At 42.1% G+C, this 21,568-nt stretch overlaps 1 protein-coding gene across 1 annotated transcript in view; it reads right to left on the reverse strand.

Moving 5' to 3' along the window:
* wdr11 (WD repeat domain 11) overlaps positions 1-21,568 on the reverse strand; it is a 191,267-nt gene that overhangs the window by 39,805 nt on the left and 129,894 nt on the right. The window contains exons 18-22 of the mRNA XM_084321104.1: positions 13,907-14,021; positions 12,873-13,044; positions 12,055-12,163; positions 10,259-10,321; positions 9,899-9,964 (exon numbers count right to left, since the gene is read on the reverse strand). Of these exons, the coding sequence (XP_084177230.1) occupies positions 9,899-9,964; positions 10,259-10,321; positions 12,055-12,163; positions 12,873-13,044; positions 13,907-14,021 (525 nt within the window). The remainder of the gene's footprint in view (positions 1-9,898; positions 9,965-10,258; positions 10,322-12,054; positions 12,164-12,872; positions 13,045-13,906; positions 14,022-21,568) is intronic.

Genomic DNA, 21,568 nt, shown 5'->3' on the forward strand with positions numbered 1-21,568 from the left:
ACACACCTGCTTCTTTCACCTCAGAAACATTGCAAAACTGCGCACCATCATATCTCACTCTGAACTAGAACTATCCGTGCATGCTTTTATTTCCTCTAGGCTTGACTACTGCAACTCACTTTTCACCTGTCTCACCAAATCATGCACAGATAAACTACAAATGGTCCAAAATGCTGCAGCCAGGCTACTCACAAGGTCAAAAAAATCATGTCACATCACTCCCATTTTGGTATCCCTGCACTGGCTACTGGTACACTATAGAATTCATTTCAAAGTCCTCACTTTCACTTTCAGAGCACTTCACGGTCAGGCCCCTATCTACATCACGGAACTCATCCATCCCTACACCAACACCCGCTCACTCAGATCTGCCGATCAGCACCTCCTGGTGATCCCCAGGTCCAGGCTAAAAACAAGGGGTGATCGAGCCTTCGAGGTGACAGCACCAAGGCTCTGGAACGCTCTCCCCCTGGACCTGCAAACTGCCCCCTCTGAAAACTCTTTTAAAAAAACAACTAAAAAAACATTTGTTCAGACAGGCTTTTGATCATGCATAGGCGCCTTTTCTTGTCCTCACTGTTCTATAGTTTTGTTTTAATTAGTGACTCTTGATTTTATCCAAATTCTTTTATTCTACTTTTTCTATCTGGTTTCACTGTTTTTAACTGCTGTTTGTTTGTTGTCATTTATTTCTGATTTTGTTTTATTGTGTTTTTATATTAAGCTGTAGTGTAAAGCACCCTGTGCATTCGTGCTGTGAAGGGTGCTATATAAATAAAGGTCATTCATTCATTCATTCATTCATTGTATCGCTGTTATCGCCCATATGTCATTTAATAAAATGAAGCACTACAGTACATGTCTATGTATTTAGCCAAAAGATGTTACCAGAACACCACCATTTAATTTTTATAAATTAATTATATAAAATACAAAAGCGGTTATCAAACCATGGATTATACCACTACACCAAGGCCTCACACATAACATTTTATGAGATTCTATCATCTTATATTTTAGTAATAACAGTTAAAATAGTTGGTAAACAAACATGATGCTGAAAATATACACTTTGACTGCTGATTTGACACGTTTTAATTATTAATTCTCTAATTCAGCAACATTAATTCATACAGTCTGTAGACATAGTAATATGGCATGATGTCAAATTTTGCGGTCTCGTTGTGAGTGTCAAGTTGTATGCGTTTGTTGAACCTTGTGCTCTATCCCCAACTTGGAAGGATGTTTGCTTGCTCACCCGAAGGGTTAACTGAATTTCACTCAAGAACCAGACCGAGAGGTGGTTAGGTGGCGTAGCGGAGATTGCGTTCGTCACCAACCCCGAAGCTCCGGGGTTGTCACCAGCTTGGCTGGCCGTTCACACTAATACAATTGGCTGTATTAGAGGGTGGGAGAAGCTGGCGGGATGGGTCCGGGTCGTTGTAAACAGCGACTCCTACAGTTCGGTCGGGGCGCCTGCTAAGCGCGGATAGGACCTGAGTGGGATAGTGTGATCCTTCCACACGCTACGCCCTCTCAGGGAGGATCCGCGCTGCCAGGTGAAAAGAAGCGGTTGATTGGCTGGACGTGTGTCGGAGGAAGCACGTGATAGCCTCCACTCTCCCAGATGATCTGACTGTGGGGGGTAAGTGCGCAGCGACCAGGAAGGGATTGGGAATTGGCATACAACTAACATTGGGATGGGAGAAAATCGGAGGAAAATGGAGGGGGAAAAAGATTTAAAAAAAAAGAAAAAAAAAAAGAACCAGACCGAGAGTCAAGAATGACCTTCTTTCTCCATTTATTGATATTCAAAGTTTTTTTTGCATTCCTTCCTACTTCAGCCATTTTTAGCCAGTATATGGTCTTTATATGGTTCTACTATTTGCATTTGGCAATTAGCAATTTAGCAATTTAGGTAAAAAAAACCTTTAGAACAAAACACAGAAAAATACAAGAAATAAAATACACATTGGAAGTTTAAAGTTTATTAACTTACTCTACCAATTATGCATCATACCACTCTAAAATCTATGCAATGTACAAAGATAATTACTTTCGTGACTAATGAATGTAACACTTTAAAGTAAACACTCCCCATACATAAATACATTCCCAACTTAACACTTAAACCATACATAAATACATCCCCATATATACACACAATCAAATATGTCTACAGACTGATCAGCTAAAAGCAGTACTACCAGCTGCTGCTGATTGAGTCCTGATTGGAGTGGCAGTCAGTGAGAGTTAATTGGTTACCAATCAGCCTGTGCGAGAGCTGACAGTGTGTTGGTGTTTGTGTGCGTGTGCGTGTGTGTGTGTGTGTGTGTGTGTGTGTGTGTGTGTGTGAGAGGGAGAGGGAGGGGGGGGGGGGGGGGGGTTCCATTACTGGGTCATGTGTGGGGGGGGGGGGGGGGGGGGGGTGCCATGACTGGGTCATGTGTGGGTTCAGGAGGTTGGGAGATCTAGTTTGACTCGACAGTGAGCCTCCTTGATGAATGAAGTTAACAGACAGTCGCCTGTCGGGCCGTTGTTGACTTTGTGCCTCCTAGCGGGCATATAACAGAACAGCAACCTGGTTTCCTAATTAATTCCATGCCGTTAGACCGCCGCGCGCTCGTCACGGCAAAATGGTTAGGAAAACGAATGGCTATATCTGTAGAATCACTATTGTTTTACCAGCGATAGGAGAGTAGCAAAACTGACATTATCTTTGAGATTATTACTTTAAGTAATAACAGAAATACCTTGCCCGAACAGCACTTGGATACAATATGGATATACTTCATTCAAAGTTCCCAAGTAAAAGTATTTAATATTCAATGTACTCATAGCAAAGCAGTAGCTGAGACTAGAGGAGACTAACGGAACACAGGTTGGCTACCTGCAGAGGGCGCTGTTTTTCCCGGCCAAAACCAAAACACCAGCATTTGACTGGTGGCTGGTGGCAGTTTCACTATCTCTGTCAGAACCACAACAATGTGGATAACGGTCTTTATTTTAAAAAAAATTTAACTATATTTTGTTACTAATACTATTAATATACAATGCAATTTCCCAGCAGAGACAATAAAGCTCTTGATTGTATCGCAGTATAAGACACTGAGACACCATGTGGCTAAAACAGCGAGTCAGTATAAAAAAAACTATCCAGTTGGATCTCTAATGGAGACAAATTAAATACATCTCAGTAATTGTTCTCCCATTGTGCCATTGTTTTCTCTGGAACTCAGATACAGTTCAGTTTGTGGCAAGAACTACAGCTGCAACACTAGTACTACCCATAAACACTACTCTACACAAACTAGATAAACACTACTCTACCCAAACTAGATAAACACTACTCTACACAAACTAGATAAACACTACACAAACTAGATAAACACTACACTACCCAAACTAGATAAACACTACTCTACACAAACTAGATAAACACTACACTACACAAACTAGATAAACACTACTCTACCCAAACTAGATAAACACTACTCTACCCAAACTAGATAAACGCTACACTACACAAACTAGATAAACACTCCACTACACAAACTAGATAAACACTACACAAACTAGATAAACACTCCACTACACAAACTAGATAAACACTACTGTACCCAAACTAGATAAACACTACAATACACAAACTATATAAACACTACCCAAACTAGATAAACACTACACAAACTAGATAAACACTACACAAACTAGATAAACACTACACAAACTAGATAACAACTACACTACACAAACTAGATAAACACTACACAAACTAGATAAACACTACACTACACAAACTAGATAAACACTACACAAACTAGATAAACACTACACAAACGAGATAAACACTATTCAAACTAGATAAACACTACACTACACAAACTAGATTAACACTATCCAAACTAGATAAACACTACACTACACAAACTAGATAAACACTATCCAAACTAGATAAACACTACTCTACACAAACTAGATAAACACTACACTACATAAACTAGATAAACACTACTCTACACAAACTAGATAAACACTACACTACACAAACCAGATGACACTACACTACACAGACTAGATAAACACTACTCTACACAAACTAGACTACTCTACACAAACTAGATAAACACTACACTACTCAAACCAGATAGACACTACACACACTACACAAACTAGATAAACACTACACTACACAAACTAGATAAACACTACACAAACTAGATAAACACTACACTACACAAACTAGATAAACACTACACAAACTAGATAAACACTACTCTACCCAAACTAGATAAACACTACACTACACAAACTAGATAAACACTACACTACACAAACTAGATAAACACTACTCTACACAAACTAGATAAGCACTACTCTACACAAACTAGATGAACACTACACTACACAAACTAGATAAACACTACACTACACAAACTAGATAAACACTACACTACACAAACTAGATAAACACTACACAAACTAGATAAACACTACACTACCCAAACTAGATAAACACTACACTACCCAAACTAGATAAACACTACACTACACAAACTAGATAAACACTACTCTACTCAAACTAGATAAACACTACACTACACAAACTAGATAAACACTACACTACCCAAACTAGATAAACACTACACAAACTAGATAAACACTACACTACCCAAACTAGATAAACACTACACTACACAAACTAGATAAACACTACACAAACTAGATAAATACTACACTACACAAACTAGATAAACACTACACTACACAAACTAGATAAACACTGTCAAGACTTTTGGTTTATTTAATATACGGATCAGATCTATGTAAAGGGGTCTAAATAAGTTAACAGGTGTTTGTGATTGTGAGCATGCGCAGTTGGCGCAGCTGCCTTTTAAATGGTGGCTGGCCATGTCATTCTCACTATAGCACACTGCCCGTTGGTAAGTAAACTTGATTAAGTGATTGAAACGCTATTAACTTGGCTATGTCACATATAATCACAATGTAATGTATCACGTTGGCTGCTGGCTGCTAATGCAGTATGCAGATAATATTTGCATGTCCACTGTGTTAGTGGTGCTGGCTAAATGAATGAATGTTTGCCGCTAGCTTGTGGCTAGGCTAGCGTACTTTGCAGATGGCGCACGGCTGATCTAGTGCCTCTGTGGCTCTGCTGATTTGTCACGGTGAGATTCATGTGGTGGAACTTTGGTGTGTGTGTGTGCTCTGATGAATGAGAACTGCTATCTTGTCCATTGTGTATGGGTTTGCGCTGTGAGACGAGGAGCTTAGTGGCTCGTATGTTACGGAGGAGGAAGTAAACATTGCCAGGCATTCTGGTTAATGTAGTCATTGTAGTTGTCCCTCTTTCACCCACAGTTAACACTTTAAGGACCAGCCACGAGTTTATACGTGTTACGGTGCCATGCGTTGTGGACCAGAGCCACGAGTTAACTCGTGGCGAGTTGTTATTGTTTTATTCCATATTAATAACGCTATTAACGTCCCCGATCGACTTGCAGGACCTACCCGCATATTTGATTTTTGAAACATGCAATACCGGCCAGATGCGCTTAGGGGCGCCATCGCTCCACTGCAGTATCATTGAGGGCGATTGAAAAAAAAATGTTTACTGTCTGTGGGCGTTTCATATGAGCCTCGATCCCAGCCGAACATACTCCATCTTTGATCACGTTACTGAACGCAGATTTCAGCCTGGAATAATAGGATTTATGATCAGCCAATGGACATATCGATCTACCAGATTCCGATGACTAATGACGAAATGCTGCCGGCGATCACATGGGTTGACGGTAGGATACTATTCCCCCAAATTACAGCTGGATTGGACATTGTTTTAAAACGCAATGTGATCGATCAGTGAAAATGGCTACTTGAACGCACACTGTATTGCTAATCAATAATAATAATCGGCGTCCCCCGCCGCCCCCATTTCATCCATAGATGCTCTGTAATAGTCCGGATGCTACGCAGTTTGTTTTATTTCATTCGTATATATACAGCAGAAATGGCGTTTGATATAACGTGACTAGCCTTTAGCCTATTATCTAGCTCCCCAGAAAAAAGATGAGGCGAAAACTGCAATAAACCTTATATTCACGGCGCTATAAAATGACAACCAACCGATGGATATTTATTTTCTTTAAGCCATTATGAAGGCACGGTTTATGCACTCAAGTGACAATGAGAATGGACAGATAGCAATACTATAAAGTATATATATAGCTGTTAGAAAGTACATCGGTTTGTTGACGACGCTCGGTCCTCTGGACTATAAATCGCCGCAGGACTTTGGTCGCCAAAGTGTTAAAGGAGACATGACATGCTGGTTTGATGAAATGTATAGTGTAAATGAAATGAATAGTGTATGTATATTCAATAGTAGTATTGATAGTATATTAATATGTATATTGATATTAATATTAATTAATTGATTGATTGGTGTTGGTATTAATATTAATATAGTGTATATTAATATTATGCTTAATTAATGTGTATGCACTGCATTTTGTTCTGTTTCACAGGTTTTTGACCTATGGTAAGCCTATGGTCAACTGTGGGAATTATAAAAGTTGTATTGTGGAGAAAAACATTTCAACGAGTTTGTTTAAAATAAACAAACTCTAATGACTAACCATTGAGTCATCCATTGTGTGGTGCCTGTCAGCCCTTTCGGAGGGATTCAAATTGAAATTTTTTGAAAGATCCGAACAAACACTACACTACACAAACCATAGAAACACTACTCTACGAAATGCAAAGTGGAAGGGCCCCTGGAAGAGACGGTATCCCACCAGAAATGTACCTCTCTTGTTGGGACATGATTGGACCCTTATTACTAAATATGATTTTATACTCAGTCAAGGAGGGGAACTTCCATAAGAATGACAATATTGCACTCATAACAGTCCTCCTCAAAAAAGACAAAGACCCCACCGAGTGCGGTAGTTACAGACCTTTAAGCCTCCTCGGAACAGATATCAAACTGTACTCTAAGGTATTAGCCATCAGACTACAAAAGCATATGACGTCTTTAATTCATCCGGACCAAACAGGCTTCATAAGAGGCCGCCTGATCACTGATAACATAAGACGATTACTACACGTACTAGATGCTAACAAGGAAGACAACACACCTAAGGCGATGCTGTCCCTGGATGCAATGAAAGCTTTTGACAGGTTGGAATGGTCGTATCTATGGGCAGTGTTAGAAAGGATGGGGTTAGGAAAAGGATTCATTGATATGATTAAAGTATTATACAAAGACCCATCGGCCATGATTACAACAGGTACAATCACCTCCGAAATCTTTCCAGTATCACGGTCTTCCAGACAGGGTTGCCCCCTTAGTCCCGGACTATTCGATCTATCATTAGAGCCTTTAGCACAATATATAAGACAATCCCAATCCATAGAACCAATCGTAATCAAGGGCACACAACACAAAATTAGTTTATATGCGGACAACGTAATACTGTTCATGCAAAACCCCAACACCGCATTGCCTCATCTTCTCAAGTTGATTGAGGACTTTGGAGATTTATCGGGATTTAGGATAAATTGGCCGAAGTCGGCCTTCCTCCCACTTAACGCCCCTGCAAAAAGAAATATAACCCTCCCAGAAGAGATACCGATGGTAAAACACTTTAGATGTTTGGGAGTTGAAATATTCCCTACCATAAGCCAAACAGTGAAGCACAATTACATAAAAATCCAAAACAAAATCAAATACGACCTTGTCAGTTGGTCAAAACTTAAAAACTCAGTACAAGCACGGATATCAATAATTAAGATGGACGTCCTACCTAGAATCAACTTCTTCAGCTCAATGCTACCGTTACCCCCTCCAAAGGGTTACTGGAAAGAATTACACTCCTCCACATACAAATTTATTTGGAATAACAAACCACCACGTATAAAAAGATCCACCGCACAGAGAAACAAAGCAGACGGTGGTATGGCATTTCCAGATTTCCACCACTATTTTAAGGCATACACTTTAAGACCACTGACAACATGGTTTGATCCCCAAGCATCAGTATCCTGGAGAAATTTAGAAGAAAATATAGTAGCTCCACATAGGCTGAAGGACATAGTGTACACCAAATTATCAATTAAGCAATGCGAACGGAAATTTGGCCCCATAATCACTCATGCAATCCGGATATGGCGTGAAACACAAAAAAAAGACTCTATCCCACATAAATGGCATAATCATACTCCCTTATTCAATAACAATGCACTCTTGATTGGAAAACAACCTATAAGATTCCCTAGATGGGAAAAGCAAGGCATACACACATTAGGAGACGTTTTCAACAAACAGGGTTTTTGTAGTTTTGATGAGATATGCAACATTTTTTATCTCACCAAGTCCTCATATTATTTTTACGCACAGTTATTGGCATGTTTGAAGGCTCACGGTGTTCCATTAAGGATACCAATTGTACACCACAGATACCACAAATTCTTCTATGAAAGAGAGACATCGAGAGGTTTTGTTTCAGATTTTTATCATCAATTACTAACGGCCTCGTATGAAACCCTACATCTAGACTCAGTCTGGAGGAGGGATATACCAGACCTGGAGATAGACTTTGACTGGCAAGAAGCCTGGGCAAATGTACGCCTTGCATCAAGGAACCCGGACCATCAACAAATCAATCTTAACTATATTCACAGGACATACTTAACTCCTATAAGACTGAACAAAATGGGTCTTAAACAAGACTCCAAATGCTCCTTATGTACAAATGGGGACGAAGGGACATTTATGCACATGTACTGGGACTGCCCACCAGTTAAGATATTTTGGAAAGAAGTGACCCAGCAATTGTCAAATCTCTTAACTCTGGATATACCTGTACACCCCTCTGTATTACTGCTGAATGATGTCTTTGAGCATGCAGTACCTCCACAGCTAAAGAGATTGGTTTTATCCGGTATCACAGTGGCTAAAAAGCTGATAGCATCACAATGGTTTCAACCGGAAAAAATGTGCCGTAAGGTCTGGATTCTTACATATCTCGATGTGATTTATCAAGAAATATCAACAGCTAGAATTTTGGGTCTCAATGAATCCAAAATGGCAATGTGGTTAGAAGTGGTGGAGAGAATAAAAGCCAGCATATAATGGTAGTGTCTGGTTAGGAACAAATTATAATGGTTGGATTATCCAATGGGGGGTCCGGGAGAGGGGGGTACGAGCTGGAGCATATGTGTATTTGTATATCCTATTGTGTGTTGTCATGTTTGTTTATGTGTTTGTTTAAAAAATAATTAAAAAATAAAATACAAAAAAAGAAACACTACTCTACCCAAACTGAGTGTCTGGAGAGGCCTACAGAATATCACAGACTTAAAGGGGAGGAACAACCACACAGCCACCATCGCTGCCTCCCTACCGGATAAACTTAACACGTTCTACACCCGGTTCGAGGTCAACAACCCCCCCCCCCCCCCCCCCCTGCCCGCCTCGCCCCCACCATACCTGTCCCCACCCCACAGTCATCACTGAGGTGGAAGTGTGCAAGGAGTTCCAGCACATTAACATCAGGAAAGCAGCCGGCCCGGATGGAATTCCAGGCCGAGTGCTCCGGGCATGCGCAACAGAGCTAGCGGGGGTGTTCACCAGGATATTCAACCTCTCCCTCACCACATGCAAAGTTCCAGCCTGCTTCAAATCCGCCACCATCATCCCAGTGCCCAAGAAAAGCAAGGTCACTTGTTTGAACGACTGGCGCCCCGTTGCTCTCACTCCCATAGTGAGCAAAAGCCTAGAGAGGATTGTGAAGAAGTCCATCCTCAAAGAGATCCCACCCACCCTAGACCCCACCAATTAACACGGGTCTGAGCGGTACTGTGTGTAACTCACCGTGAGACCAGCAGGCAGCGCTGCAGCAGGTTGAGCTCTGGGTCTTGCAGAACACTCTTCATATCACTGGGGAGCCAACATAGTAATTTGTTTTACTCAACAGATCATTATCAACATCGGTGATCGGCCATCACCAAAATGTTTCCTGCTGTGAGGAGACGAGGAGGAGGAGGAGGAGGAAGAGACAGAGAGGAGGAGACGGAGAGGAGGATGAGGAGGAGGAGGATGAGACGGAGAGGAGGATGAGTTGGATGAGGAGGAGGGGGAGGAGGAGAAAATTATGAGGAGGAGCAGGAGACGGAGTGGAGGATGAGGAGGAGGAGTTGGAGGAGGAGACGGAGAGGAGGAGGAGTAACTCACTTAGACATGGAGTTCAGCTGCTCCTGGATCAGCCCTTTAATCTCCCCTTTCTCACTGTAGTCCCTGCAACAGAGACATCTGACATCACTCTCTGACATCACTCTCTGACACCACGCTCTGACATCACTCTCTGACACCACGCTCTGACATCACTCTCTGACACCCCGCTCTGATATCACTCTCTGACACCCCGCTCTGATATCACTCTCTGACACCCCGCTCTGATATCACTCTCTGACATCACTCTCTGACACCACGCTCTGACATCACTCTCTGACACCACGCTCTGACATCACTCTGACATCATGCTCTGACATCACTCTCTGACATCACGCTCGGACATCACTCTCTGACATCACGCTCTGACACCACGCTCTGACACCACGCTCTGACATCACTCTCTGACATCGTATGGTGGGCAGTTGACAGTATATAGACAGTGAGCTTCTCTGAAGCCCAAATACAAAAATACAAAACAAACCACACAATTTCACTACATTAAACAAGGCAAAGCCAAATACACGATCAAATGCAATTAGTCTACAGTATTCATCATCATCATCATTTATTTATTCGTACATGGAATTACCACAGTCCAACAGTACATATTAATATAATTCACCAAATTACATGGCCGAAAGGAACAGGAAGAAGACAAATTATTATATATACCTGCCCCTACACAGATACAACACACCGATAGACTTATTGCGTAAAACCATACAGAATAAACCCATTTTGCAAAAATGAAACATCAACACAACTAAATTAAATCAACATAAATAAACCTATTTTCTGTATATATCAGTCAAACTATGTAGGTTAATTAATTTACACACACACACACACACACACACACACACACACACACACACACACACACACACACACACACACACACACACACACACACACACACACACACACACACACACACACACACTGTATCTATACATTTATATAATGTATTATTCTATATACTTCTATACTATATAATTGTATTATTTTTATTTTATTATAATATAACTAAATCATACTATTTATACTACACCATATTGGTATACAGTATTATACAATATTTTAATATATTATTCTATGTTACGCTGCTATATTATACTATATTACTATACTCATACTGGCCTATACTGCAATTCTATGCTACTGTATGTTATCCTGTTATGCTAAACTGCAATATTATACTAAACTGTGCTATACTGTCTATTTATTCCCCTTCCGTCCGTCTAATTAATAATAAAATCAAAGATCCATCTGTAAGCACACATTACACCTCCGTTTTAGCAACTCATCCAATCCTTCCTAGCTTCTATGTGGATCTATGTACATCATTCTGGTGACAGGAAGGTAATAACGGCAGGCTACAGGTAAACATACTGACAGCTTGAGAGAAAGACAACCCTCCATTTACAGGGTCAGGTAGTACTACCGTCTCAGTGGAAAAACAAGGTCTCATTTGAACAACTAAATGGCTGCTGTCATTGCTAACAGCTAGTATTAGATATGTTGGGAGTCAGACCAGGCTAGCGTCTTTCCGGGAACAAAAGCATTCATTCTGAACGTTACATCACCGATGCTTGAAATGTGTCAACACATTTGGGTACAACACGCTGCTACCAGGTAACATCTCCGGTCTCATCTCTTCATCTTTCTTTTCTGTTCTCTCAGCTGATAACAGACTGTTATGCTACCTGGCTAGCTAGCGAGCTGTACCCAACATGTCGTTCAGTGGTGTAGTTAAAGGGTCTGTAACACCTGGATGATGTCACAGTCTTACGTACACCTGGGTGATGTCCATGGTGAAGGTTCCAGACCAGGGCTGTAGCAGCAGGAAGGCCTTCAGGGTGAGAGCTGCACGGGGCAGCAACAGGTAGGGACACCAGACTGGATCTGAGGGCAAACAGGAGAGGAGAGGAGAGGAGAGGAGAGGAGAGGAGAGGAGAGGAGAGGAGAGGAGAGGAGAGGAGAGGAGAGGAGAGGAGAAGATAAGAGAAGAGGAGAAGAGAGAAAATTAGAGAAGAGAAGATAAGAGAGGAGAAGAGGAGAGAAGAGAGGAGACAAGGAGAGAAGAGAGGAGAGGATAAAGGGAGAGAAGAGACAGGGAGAGAAGAGGAGAGGAGAAAAAGAGAAACAAGAAGAAAGGAGAACAGGAGAGAAGAGAGGAGGAGATGAGAAGAGAAGAGGAAAAGTGAGGAGAAGAGAGGATAAAAGGAGAGAAGAGAAGATAGGAGAATAGGAGAAAATAGAGGAGAGGAGAGGAGAAAAGAGAAAATAAGAGAAGAGAGGAGAGAAGAGGAGAAAGAGAGAAAAGGAGAGGAGAGAAGAAGAAGATAAGATAGAAGAGGAGAGACGAGAGGAGAAAAGGAGAGAAGAGAAGATAGCTTGGTTAAGCATCAACAGATGGATTTAACTTGACATCATAAACATTCTACATGGACCCACATTTACTTCCAGCCGACAGGTACAATACTGTTGCCCTAGCAACACAATCCCACTGACACCTCACAGCTCTCTCTATCCACCCGTTTCCCCCTCCCCCTCCCTCTCCCTCTCTCTCCCCCTCCCTCCATCCCTCTCCCTCTCCCTCCCTCCCACCCACCGGTGAGGTCCTGTTCGTCCATGCGGTAGCTGGCTGACTTCATAGCCATCTCCAGCACGCGGATGCAGCCGTCGTCAGACGCCAGCACCACCTTGTCCGACGTGCACCAGTCGATGTCCAGGACGCGGTAGTTGACGTTCCGACCAATCCTCATGCTGCTGACCATCTGGACCTGCGGGGGGGGGTGTTCGGTTTCAACTTTTGTATTATTACTTATTATTAACCCTTTCACTGCCACACAACAGAAGGTTAACCCTTTACTATCACACAACCGACGGTCACCATCGGTTGTGTGATAGTAAAGGGTTAACATTCTGTCGTGTGGCAGTGGAAGGGTTAACCGGCTGTCGTGTGGCAGTGAAAGGGTCAACCCTATGTGAATTGTCAGTGAAAGGGTTAACCGTTTTGGTAGTGCAGCAGTGAAAGGGTTAATGTATTATTACATAATAAGGTACATGTAAATTACAGTGAAATGCTTGATTCTGTATGAGCCTCCAGAGATTGTGCTTCATACAGTAAGATACAAAAAAAGGAAAAAGAATAAAGACCAAACATTATACAAAATATACAATGTATAGGAGGTAGAGTGGTCGTCTGGTGGTAATCGGAAGGTTCATCATCAGCATGTCGAAGTGTCCTTGAGCAAGACACTTAACCCTTAATTGCTTGCGATGAGCAGGTTGGCACCTTGTGTGAATGTGTGAGTGAATGGGTAAAAATGTGAGGAACAAAATTGTAAAGTGCTTTGGATAAAAGCGTTATATAAACCATTTACCATTTTAAGTACCACAAAAATGAGGAGGATATAGGCTCTGCATTAACACTGCATTTTAATTAATTTTATTCTAGCTTATTAGAACTTGGACAATTGTTACTGTTACTATCTGTGCTGCTGGTTGAGTTTGTGGGTAAACCTCTATCTGTGGTTGTAGTACGGTTGTAGTGTGGTTGTAGTATGGTTGTGGTACGTTTGTAGTATGGTTGTGGTATGGTTGTGGTATGGCTGTGGTGTGGTGCTTTGTGTTGCACCTCACCTCCTTGGTGTCCCAGACCTCGGCTCCATCAGTGTACATCACCAGGAGCTTCTGGTTGCCTTTTCCCGGGGCAAAGCGGATCTTCTTCACCCAGCCACGGTGAGTCGGGATCCCCCTGGAGCAGCCAGACGCATGGGCCGTTACACACCCAGTCACCCACAACAATCATATATATACCAGTGGTCGGCAATAGGTGGCCCGCGGGCCGAAATTGGCCCCCTCAACAATAATATCTGGCTGTCAGATTATTTTGAGGATATGATATATATATATATATATATATATCAGACCGACTATAGGCTAGGCTATATATTTAAGCTATAATGTCAACAGATAAACTACCACCAGCTAAAGAATGCTTATTATACTTTGTTGTATCCATATTGAGAGTGAATAACAGGTATAGGCAGGGAGGTGGACAGCGCCTGGAGCTGAAATAGTTCAGTAAGTCATTCAAACTTCATCTTTACTTATATATGACTGTGATGGCACCACACATGTGAACAGTAACAATGCAATTAAACTGACGTCAAATCGGAGCAAAAAAAGCTGAATCCACTTCAAGAAGATGCTCTACATTAGGTAAATAAGAATTACAACGAGACATTCATTAACTAAATAAAAAATACTATTTGGCTTTCAACCCTCTAAAGCCGGGCGAAAGGAAAAGTGAAACCGGAGACATTTGGCCGTTCCACAGGCCATGATACAAGGTTACAAAGGGTGCTCGATACCGCCGTCTAGCTGGATGCGGCCGGTATTTCACTTTGGCGACCTCAGACTCATTCCCTATGGTAACACCAAGGTCCCTGGATGAATAATGAATACAAATATCAAATAAAAGAATAAACGACCAAAACCCGAGACATCTCGGGTCTGGCGCCCAACCACTGGCGAGTTAACCCGACTTATCTCGGGTTTGGTCTCTATTGAGTTAATGTAGGATATAGAGAGACGCTTGTCTCCGGTTTTATAATAAAATGGCAAAAAGACAAAGGTATAATGTTCAGTGCAAACATTTATTATAATATAATAATGGAAAGTAGAAAAAACTGCTCGTTTACAGTTTATTATGCCACCTATGCTGCTCGTTTATTTTGATCCATTTTCTGCCTCTGCCACAAATGTATGTGTTAGTTTAAGGTGGTCTGTCACATTGTTCACTATAAATGTATTAACACTTTAACCGCCGAAAACGCCTTTGGACGTCTTTCCTAGCCATGCTCATTCTTCCGAAGACGCCGTAACTCGTCTTTGATATCAATAATTCAAAAATCTGTGATCGAAATCATATTTCTCCTCCGGGGACCTGAGATGTACAGCTGAGCTCCACTCAACTCTCTAGCGGTTCAAGAGCGCCATCTGGTGGCCGATCGGCAGATCGCCAACAGGAAGTGACTTGTCAAACAGGAAGTGCTCATCCATATTTCGTCCGGGCACTCGCGATCATTAGCAGGACTCTATCTCAACACACTGGATAATCAATCGCTCGCCCTAACTCAATAAACAACGTTATTTGGACGTATATAGTATTATACAACCTGGAAATGGTTCATCAGGATCAACATCCCATAATCGAAAACTGTCTACTCCAAGCTGATCGTCCAACGGCGCGAGGAAGATACGGTGAGTTTCAACGTTATTTTCTAACGTCTTCTATACTAACTGATCTGATGATCATATGACCCACACTAGATGAATGGTATAACGTTGCCCATGGAATTATAAACGCCCCCTCGCCCATCCGGTCAATATCAGATGATACGTAGTAACTTCTAGAAGTACCTCCAGTTGAATTTTTTCATCTGGCACCGATCGCTACCAAACTGTATTTGATCATCAATATAATGCATTTGGGGCTATAAATCAAGTTCTGGAGAAAGCTGCAGAAAACGATAAAAACATACTTATACTTTAGACCATATTTTAGTATGAATATGTGAATGAAAAAGTATATCGTTGCTACACCCTGAACAATGGATATAGGACATTGAATGGGCCATAATAATGTCAATTTAGCAATATAATTTAAAAAGTTATAGCCCTGCAAAGAAGGGGAACTTCTCCATAGACAAATAGAGCTGGCTAGGGATGGTAAATTATGAATTTAACCATGGCGATCAAAGTGTTAAATTAGCCTTTGCTTTTGGTTCTGGCCCGCCATATAATGGCTTGGAAAAAATGTGTCCCGAGGCTAAACTTAGGCCATGTCCACACTAATACTGTCCACAGTATTCGATCGTTTGCATCGTTCTGCCACACGGAACTGCGTTCTGGCAGCCTGAAGACGGTACTTTTTGATACTAGCTCCCAGAGTGCGCAATTCTGAAGACGCCCCCCCATTGCGTCACCATCTTTACAAACGATACGCGTGTTCTCCTGAATCGATGATGCATTGGCCCACCTCTCCCTTACCCCGTATGCGCAAACTCTCAGCCAACATCACAACAACAATGACGTCGTACAGAGTAGTTGCGTTCGTGGGGGGCAGAAGCTATTGACCCTGATCGGGCTTTTGCGGCAAACTGTTCCATAGCATACCCCTTCAGTTGATCATGACAAATCCTCCATAATTTAGTAAATAGTATCCCCATGGCATGGTGTTGAGCTGTAGCCAGCAAGCTATGCTATCAATATTAGCTAAATAATTAGCGTCACATAGCTGGCCTTTTTCTGAAAACCCAAGCACATATTGTTCCATAGCATACGCCTTCAGTTGATCATGACAAATCCTCTCTTACCTTGACGATTAAAAAGCCTCCATAATTTAGTAAATAAAGCTGTTGCCAGCCAGCTAGCATTGATGCTATTCAAAATGCTATCCACATTAGATAAATGGCTAACCAACTAAATACAATAGACAGTGGTATCCTGAGGTAACGTTAAATACAGACAACGTTTGCTAGTCGAAATGACTGGACACACACAGGGACAAGTTAAACATCAATCAATTCCTCCACTCAACTCTCTAGCGGTTCAAGAGCGCCATCTGGTGGCCGATCGGCAGATCGCCAACAGGAAGTGACTTGTCAAACAGGAAGTGCTCATCCATATTTCGTCCGGGCACTCGCGATCATTAGCAGGACTCTATCTCAACACACTGGATAATCAATCGCTCGCCCTAACTCAATAAACAACGTTATTTGGACGTATATAGTATTATACAACCTGGAAATGGTTCATCAGGATCAACATCCCATAATCGAAAACTGTCTACTCCAAGCTGATCGTCCAACGGCGCGAGGAAGATACGGTGAGTTTCAACGTTATTTTCTAACGTCTTCTATACTAACTGATCTGATGATCATATGACCCACACTAGATGAATGGTATAACGTTGCCCATGGAATTATAAACGCCCCCTCGCCCATCCGGTCAATATCAGATGATACGTAGTAACTTCTAGAAGTACCTCCAGTTGAATTTTTTCATCTGGCACCGATCGCTACCAAACTGTATTTGATCATCAATATAATGCATTTGGGGCTATAAATCAAGTTCTGGAGAAAGCTGCAGAAAACGATAAAAACATACTTATACTTTAGACCATATTTTAGTATGAATATGTGAATGAAAAAGTATATCGTTGCTACACCCTGAACAATGGATATAGGACATTGAATGGGCCATAATAATGTCAATTTAGCAATATAATTTAAAAAGTTATAGCCCTGCAAAGAAGGGGAACTTCTCCATAGACAAATAGAGCTGGCTAGGGATGGTAAATTATGAATTTAACCATGGCGATCAAAGTGTTAAATTAGCCTTTGCTTTTGGTTCTGGCCCGCCATATAATGGCTTGGAAAAAATGTGTCCCGAGGCTAAACTTAGGCCATGTCCACACTAATACTGTCCACAGTATTCGATCGTTTGCATCGTTCTGCCACACGGAACTGCGTTCTGGCAGCCTGAAGACGGTACTTTTTGATACTAGCTCCCAGAGTGCGCAATTCTGAAGACGCCCCCCCATTGCGTCACCATCTTTACAAACGATACGCGTGTTCTCCTGAATCGATGATGCATTGGCCCACCTCTCCCTTACCCCGTATGCGCAAACTCTCAGCCAACATCACAACAACAATGACGTCGTACAGAGTAGTTGCGTTCGTGGGGGGCAGAAGCTATTGACCCTGATCGGGCTTTTGCGGCAAACTGTTCCATAGCATACCCCTTCAGTTGATCATGACAAATCCTCCATAATTTAGTAAATAGTATCCCCATGGCATGGTGTTGAGCTGTAGCCAGCAAGCTATGCTATCAATATTAGCTAAATAATTAGCGTCACATAGCTGGCCTTTTTCTGAAAACCCAAGCACATATTGTTCCATAGCATACGCCTTCAGTTGATCATGACAAATCCTCTCTTACCTTGACGATTAAAAAGCCTCCATAATTTAGTAAATAAAGCTGTTGCCAGCCAGCTAACATTGATGCTATTCAAAATGCTATCCACATTAGATAAATGGCTAACCAACTAAATACAATAGACAGTGGTATCCTGAGGTAACGTTAAATACAGACAACGTTTGCTAGTCGAAATGACTGGACACACACAGGGACAAGTTAAACATCAATCAATTAATTTATTCCAACAGGTAGTTTCAGCTGCATGTGAGCCGTGGTCTTTCTCTCCTCTCCGTTGGAAACTAATGACGTTACGTTAGCTCAAAAAGCACAGGTTAAGCTGCTAGCAACAGACACTATAACACTTCCGGTCGGGGGCTTTCAAAATAAAACAGGAAAGACATTTATTTTGTAAATTTGTGGCATGCACTTATTATCTTGAGACGTTTTCGTTTTTACGGAAACCTAAAAACGAAACGAAAACGAAACAGATCAAAATTGTTTTAGTCTGGACAAGGCCTTAATTGCTTACCCCTGCTATAGACTGTCTCAAACTTCAAAGATAAACATTCTAAATGAGTCCACATTGATTTCCTGTTGCAGTGCTAGAATAATAATAATAATAATAATAATAATAATAATAATAATAATAATAATAATAATAATAATAATAATAATAATAATAATAAGAGGATTGGTCACAAGGTCACAACCCCAACACTCTCATAGACGCCATTCAGCACTGTGGGACAACGCTGCATCTTATTGTGTGATTTGTCACCCAGTGGTTTCTATGATAACACTGACCCATTGTTTTATTATTGTTCTGACTGCAGTGTTTGCAAATACAAATAAAATAAAATAAATAAATAGCTGACAAGAAATAAACTGACCAACGCCGTTCCCCTAGCAACACAATTCCACTGAAAATGTATCTCTTTGTTTATTTTTTTTAGATATGAAGCACCTCATATACCAGCAATATCACTCACTCACTCACTCACTCACTCACTCACTCACTCACTCACTCACTTACTCTGGGCTAGCCACTATGCCCCTAGTGGCGGCTGACAGGCAGGACAGAGAACATATCTATGACACTGTGTGTCCTCATTAGTCCATGTTGAGAGAAAATGGTGGTTTTTCAATGTATGTGATGTATAGATTGGGGGGAGTGACCACAGCTAAAACGGTGCCGGGTCAGAGAGGTCGAAGTGCATGCGGACGGTGGAAGCAGGAGACGGTGGTTCAGTAGCAGGGTGATTGTTGTGAGCCACACTGCCAGCGAGAGAATGTTTGTTGACATTCCTCATTAGAACATCTGAGATTAGAGTGTACTGTCTCGACGAGCAGGAGGGAGAGAGGTTCATCTTAATGCAACAGTGAATGAAACTGCATTTTAATGTGTGAAAGGTTAAACGCAGTTGTCATGACAACACGTCACATGACAACCAGAATGCGGGGCCGTCGTTGCGACGACGAACATCTATAAGTCGAACGGTGTTTCCGGGTGTTGAGCAGACTAGAATCTGACTGAGACTGGGAGGGAAGGAACCAGGAGAGACTCTTCCTCCTCCACCATCTAGGGGGGGGGGAAGGGAGAATGCCACATCATCATTACAGTAGCTTCGGCTAACACGAGGAGAGTTTCAGGCTAACGACCAGGCCTGACCACTATTGGACTGAATAACAAAAGGACGATAGATGAACACACCGAAAGATCATTAGAAATAGACTCTTCAAGGACAATACAATCTGTTAACATCTGAGCTGAGGTTTCTGTTTAGAGGAATAAAACCACGCTTTTCCTTGTAAGGTATTTCACAGTGTCGGAGTGTCGAATTATTATGGTTTATGGATTGCACGAACGGGGGAGATAAGGATCTTATCTACCAGTATCGGAGACGTCAGGACCATTAAAAGTACACAACGCAGAGGAATTGGATGGAGGGCCAAACAGACGAAGACGTGATACTGGCCAGTTTGATCAGAATCTTACAGTTGATGCCGTTGGGACCCGGATTTGCAAGAGATTAAAACAACGGGAACAGTTGGTTGTTGATGACAGCCGGATTTGCAAGAGATAAGAACAACGGATAAAGACTTTTTCAATAATGGGGCGACAGTGGACAACAGTCATCAATGTGTGGGAGAATCATGATCGAAGCAAGGCCGGCCAGCCCTGGGAGAGAGCGGCGAGTCGAGCGGTCAGGAGGCGAACCAGCGCTGTAGGGGAAACAGCGCTCCGATCAAAAATGTGAGTTCACTGTGCACACGGTTGTTTTGATCTTTTATAGCCAAATAAAAACGAACAGATAGTGAATCCGTAAACGTAAACATTTCTAGTTTGACACAGAGAGAGAATGCCAGCTGTAATAATATGAGCAGAGAGCCATGGTGAAAATCGAGGGTGTTATCTACAGAGAATGAAAAGCAAATGAGGCAGGCTGCACAGTTTTGGTTTAAGGAGGGTAAATGCGAGATGAGGAAAGGGGGGGGGGGCGCTTGAATCAGATCGAAAAATTGTTATGGCGGGACTGTTTTCATAACAGAAGGAAAGTCGAAAGGAGATTGTACCAGTGTGTATTATGTCCGATCAGGCAAGAGTATTAGTCTGAGAAAGCGTCCCCTGATAATGGATAGGAAAGAGAGGAAAAACAGTGGTGTTTTCAGGCCTTGGAAGGAAGGGCAGCGGCCGTTTGTTGAGAGAGTAGCCATTTGCACCGAGTCAAAATGGCCGCAGAGCCACGAGGGGTTTAGAATCAGGAAGTGACACGTCACCTACAATCCTCTAGACTGAGTTTTGGCCGCCATCTAGGGGGGCAGTGGGATAATACAGGCAAATGGAGGAGTAGGTCGCCACCTAGTGGCGGAGGGGGGGGGGGGGGGGGGGTAGTGCTGGGGAGTTTCCATTACCCATAGGGGAATATTTAGAGTTTAATTCAATTAAGGAGTTTAATTGCGGAGGGGGGGGGGGGGGGTAGTGCTGGGGAGTTTCCATTAACCATAGGGGAATATTTAGAGTTTAATTCAATTAAGGAGTTTAATTGCGGAGGGGGGGGGGGGGATAGTGCTGGGGAGTTTCCATTACCCATAGGCGAATATGTAGAGTTTAAGTTAATTAAGGAGTTGAATTTTTTCAAAATTACCAACTGCTTGTGTGTATACACGGTGGTGTATGTGAGAACTTTGTAAAGGAACTCAAAGTGTGGTATATAGAGCGACGGGACAGCTCCAGGGCGACGGTAGACAGCCCTGTAGGGTATATAGAGCGACGGTGACAGCTCCAGGGCGACGGTAGACAGCCCCGTAGGGTAT

The sequence above is a fragment of the Notolepis coatsorum genome (genome assembly GCF_963971535.1).
Source record: "Notolepis coatsorum genome assembly, chromosome: 9".
NCBI classification, from domain to species: domain Eukaryota; kingdom Metazoa; phylum Chordata; class Actinopteri; order Aulopiformes; family Paralepididae; genus Notolepis; species Notolepis coatsorum.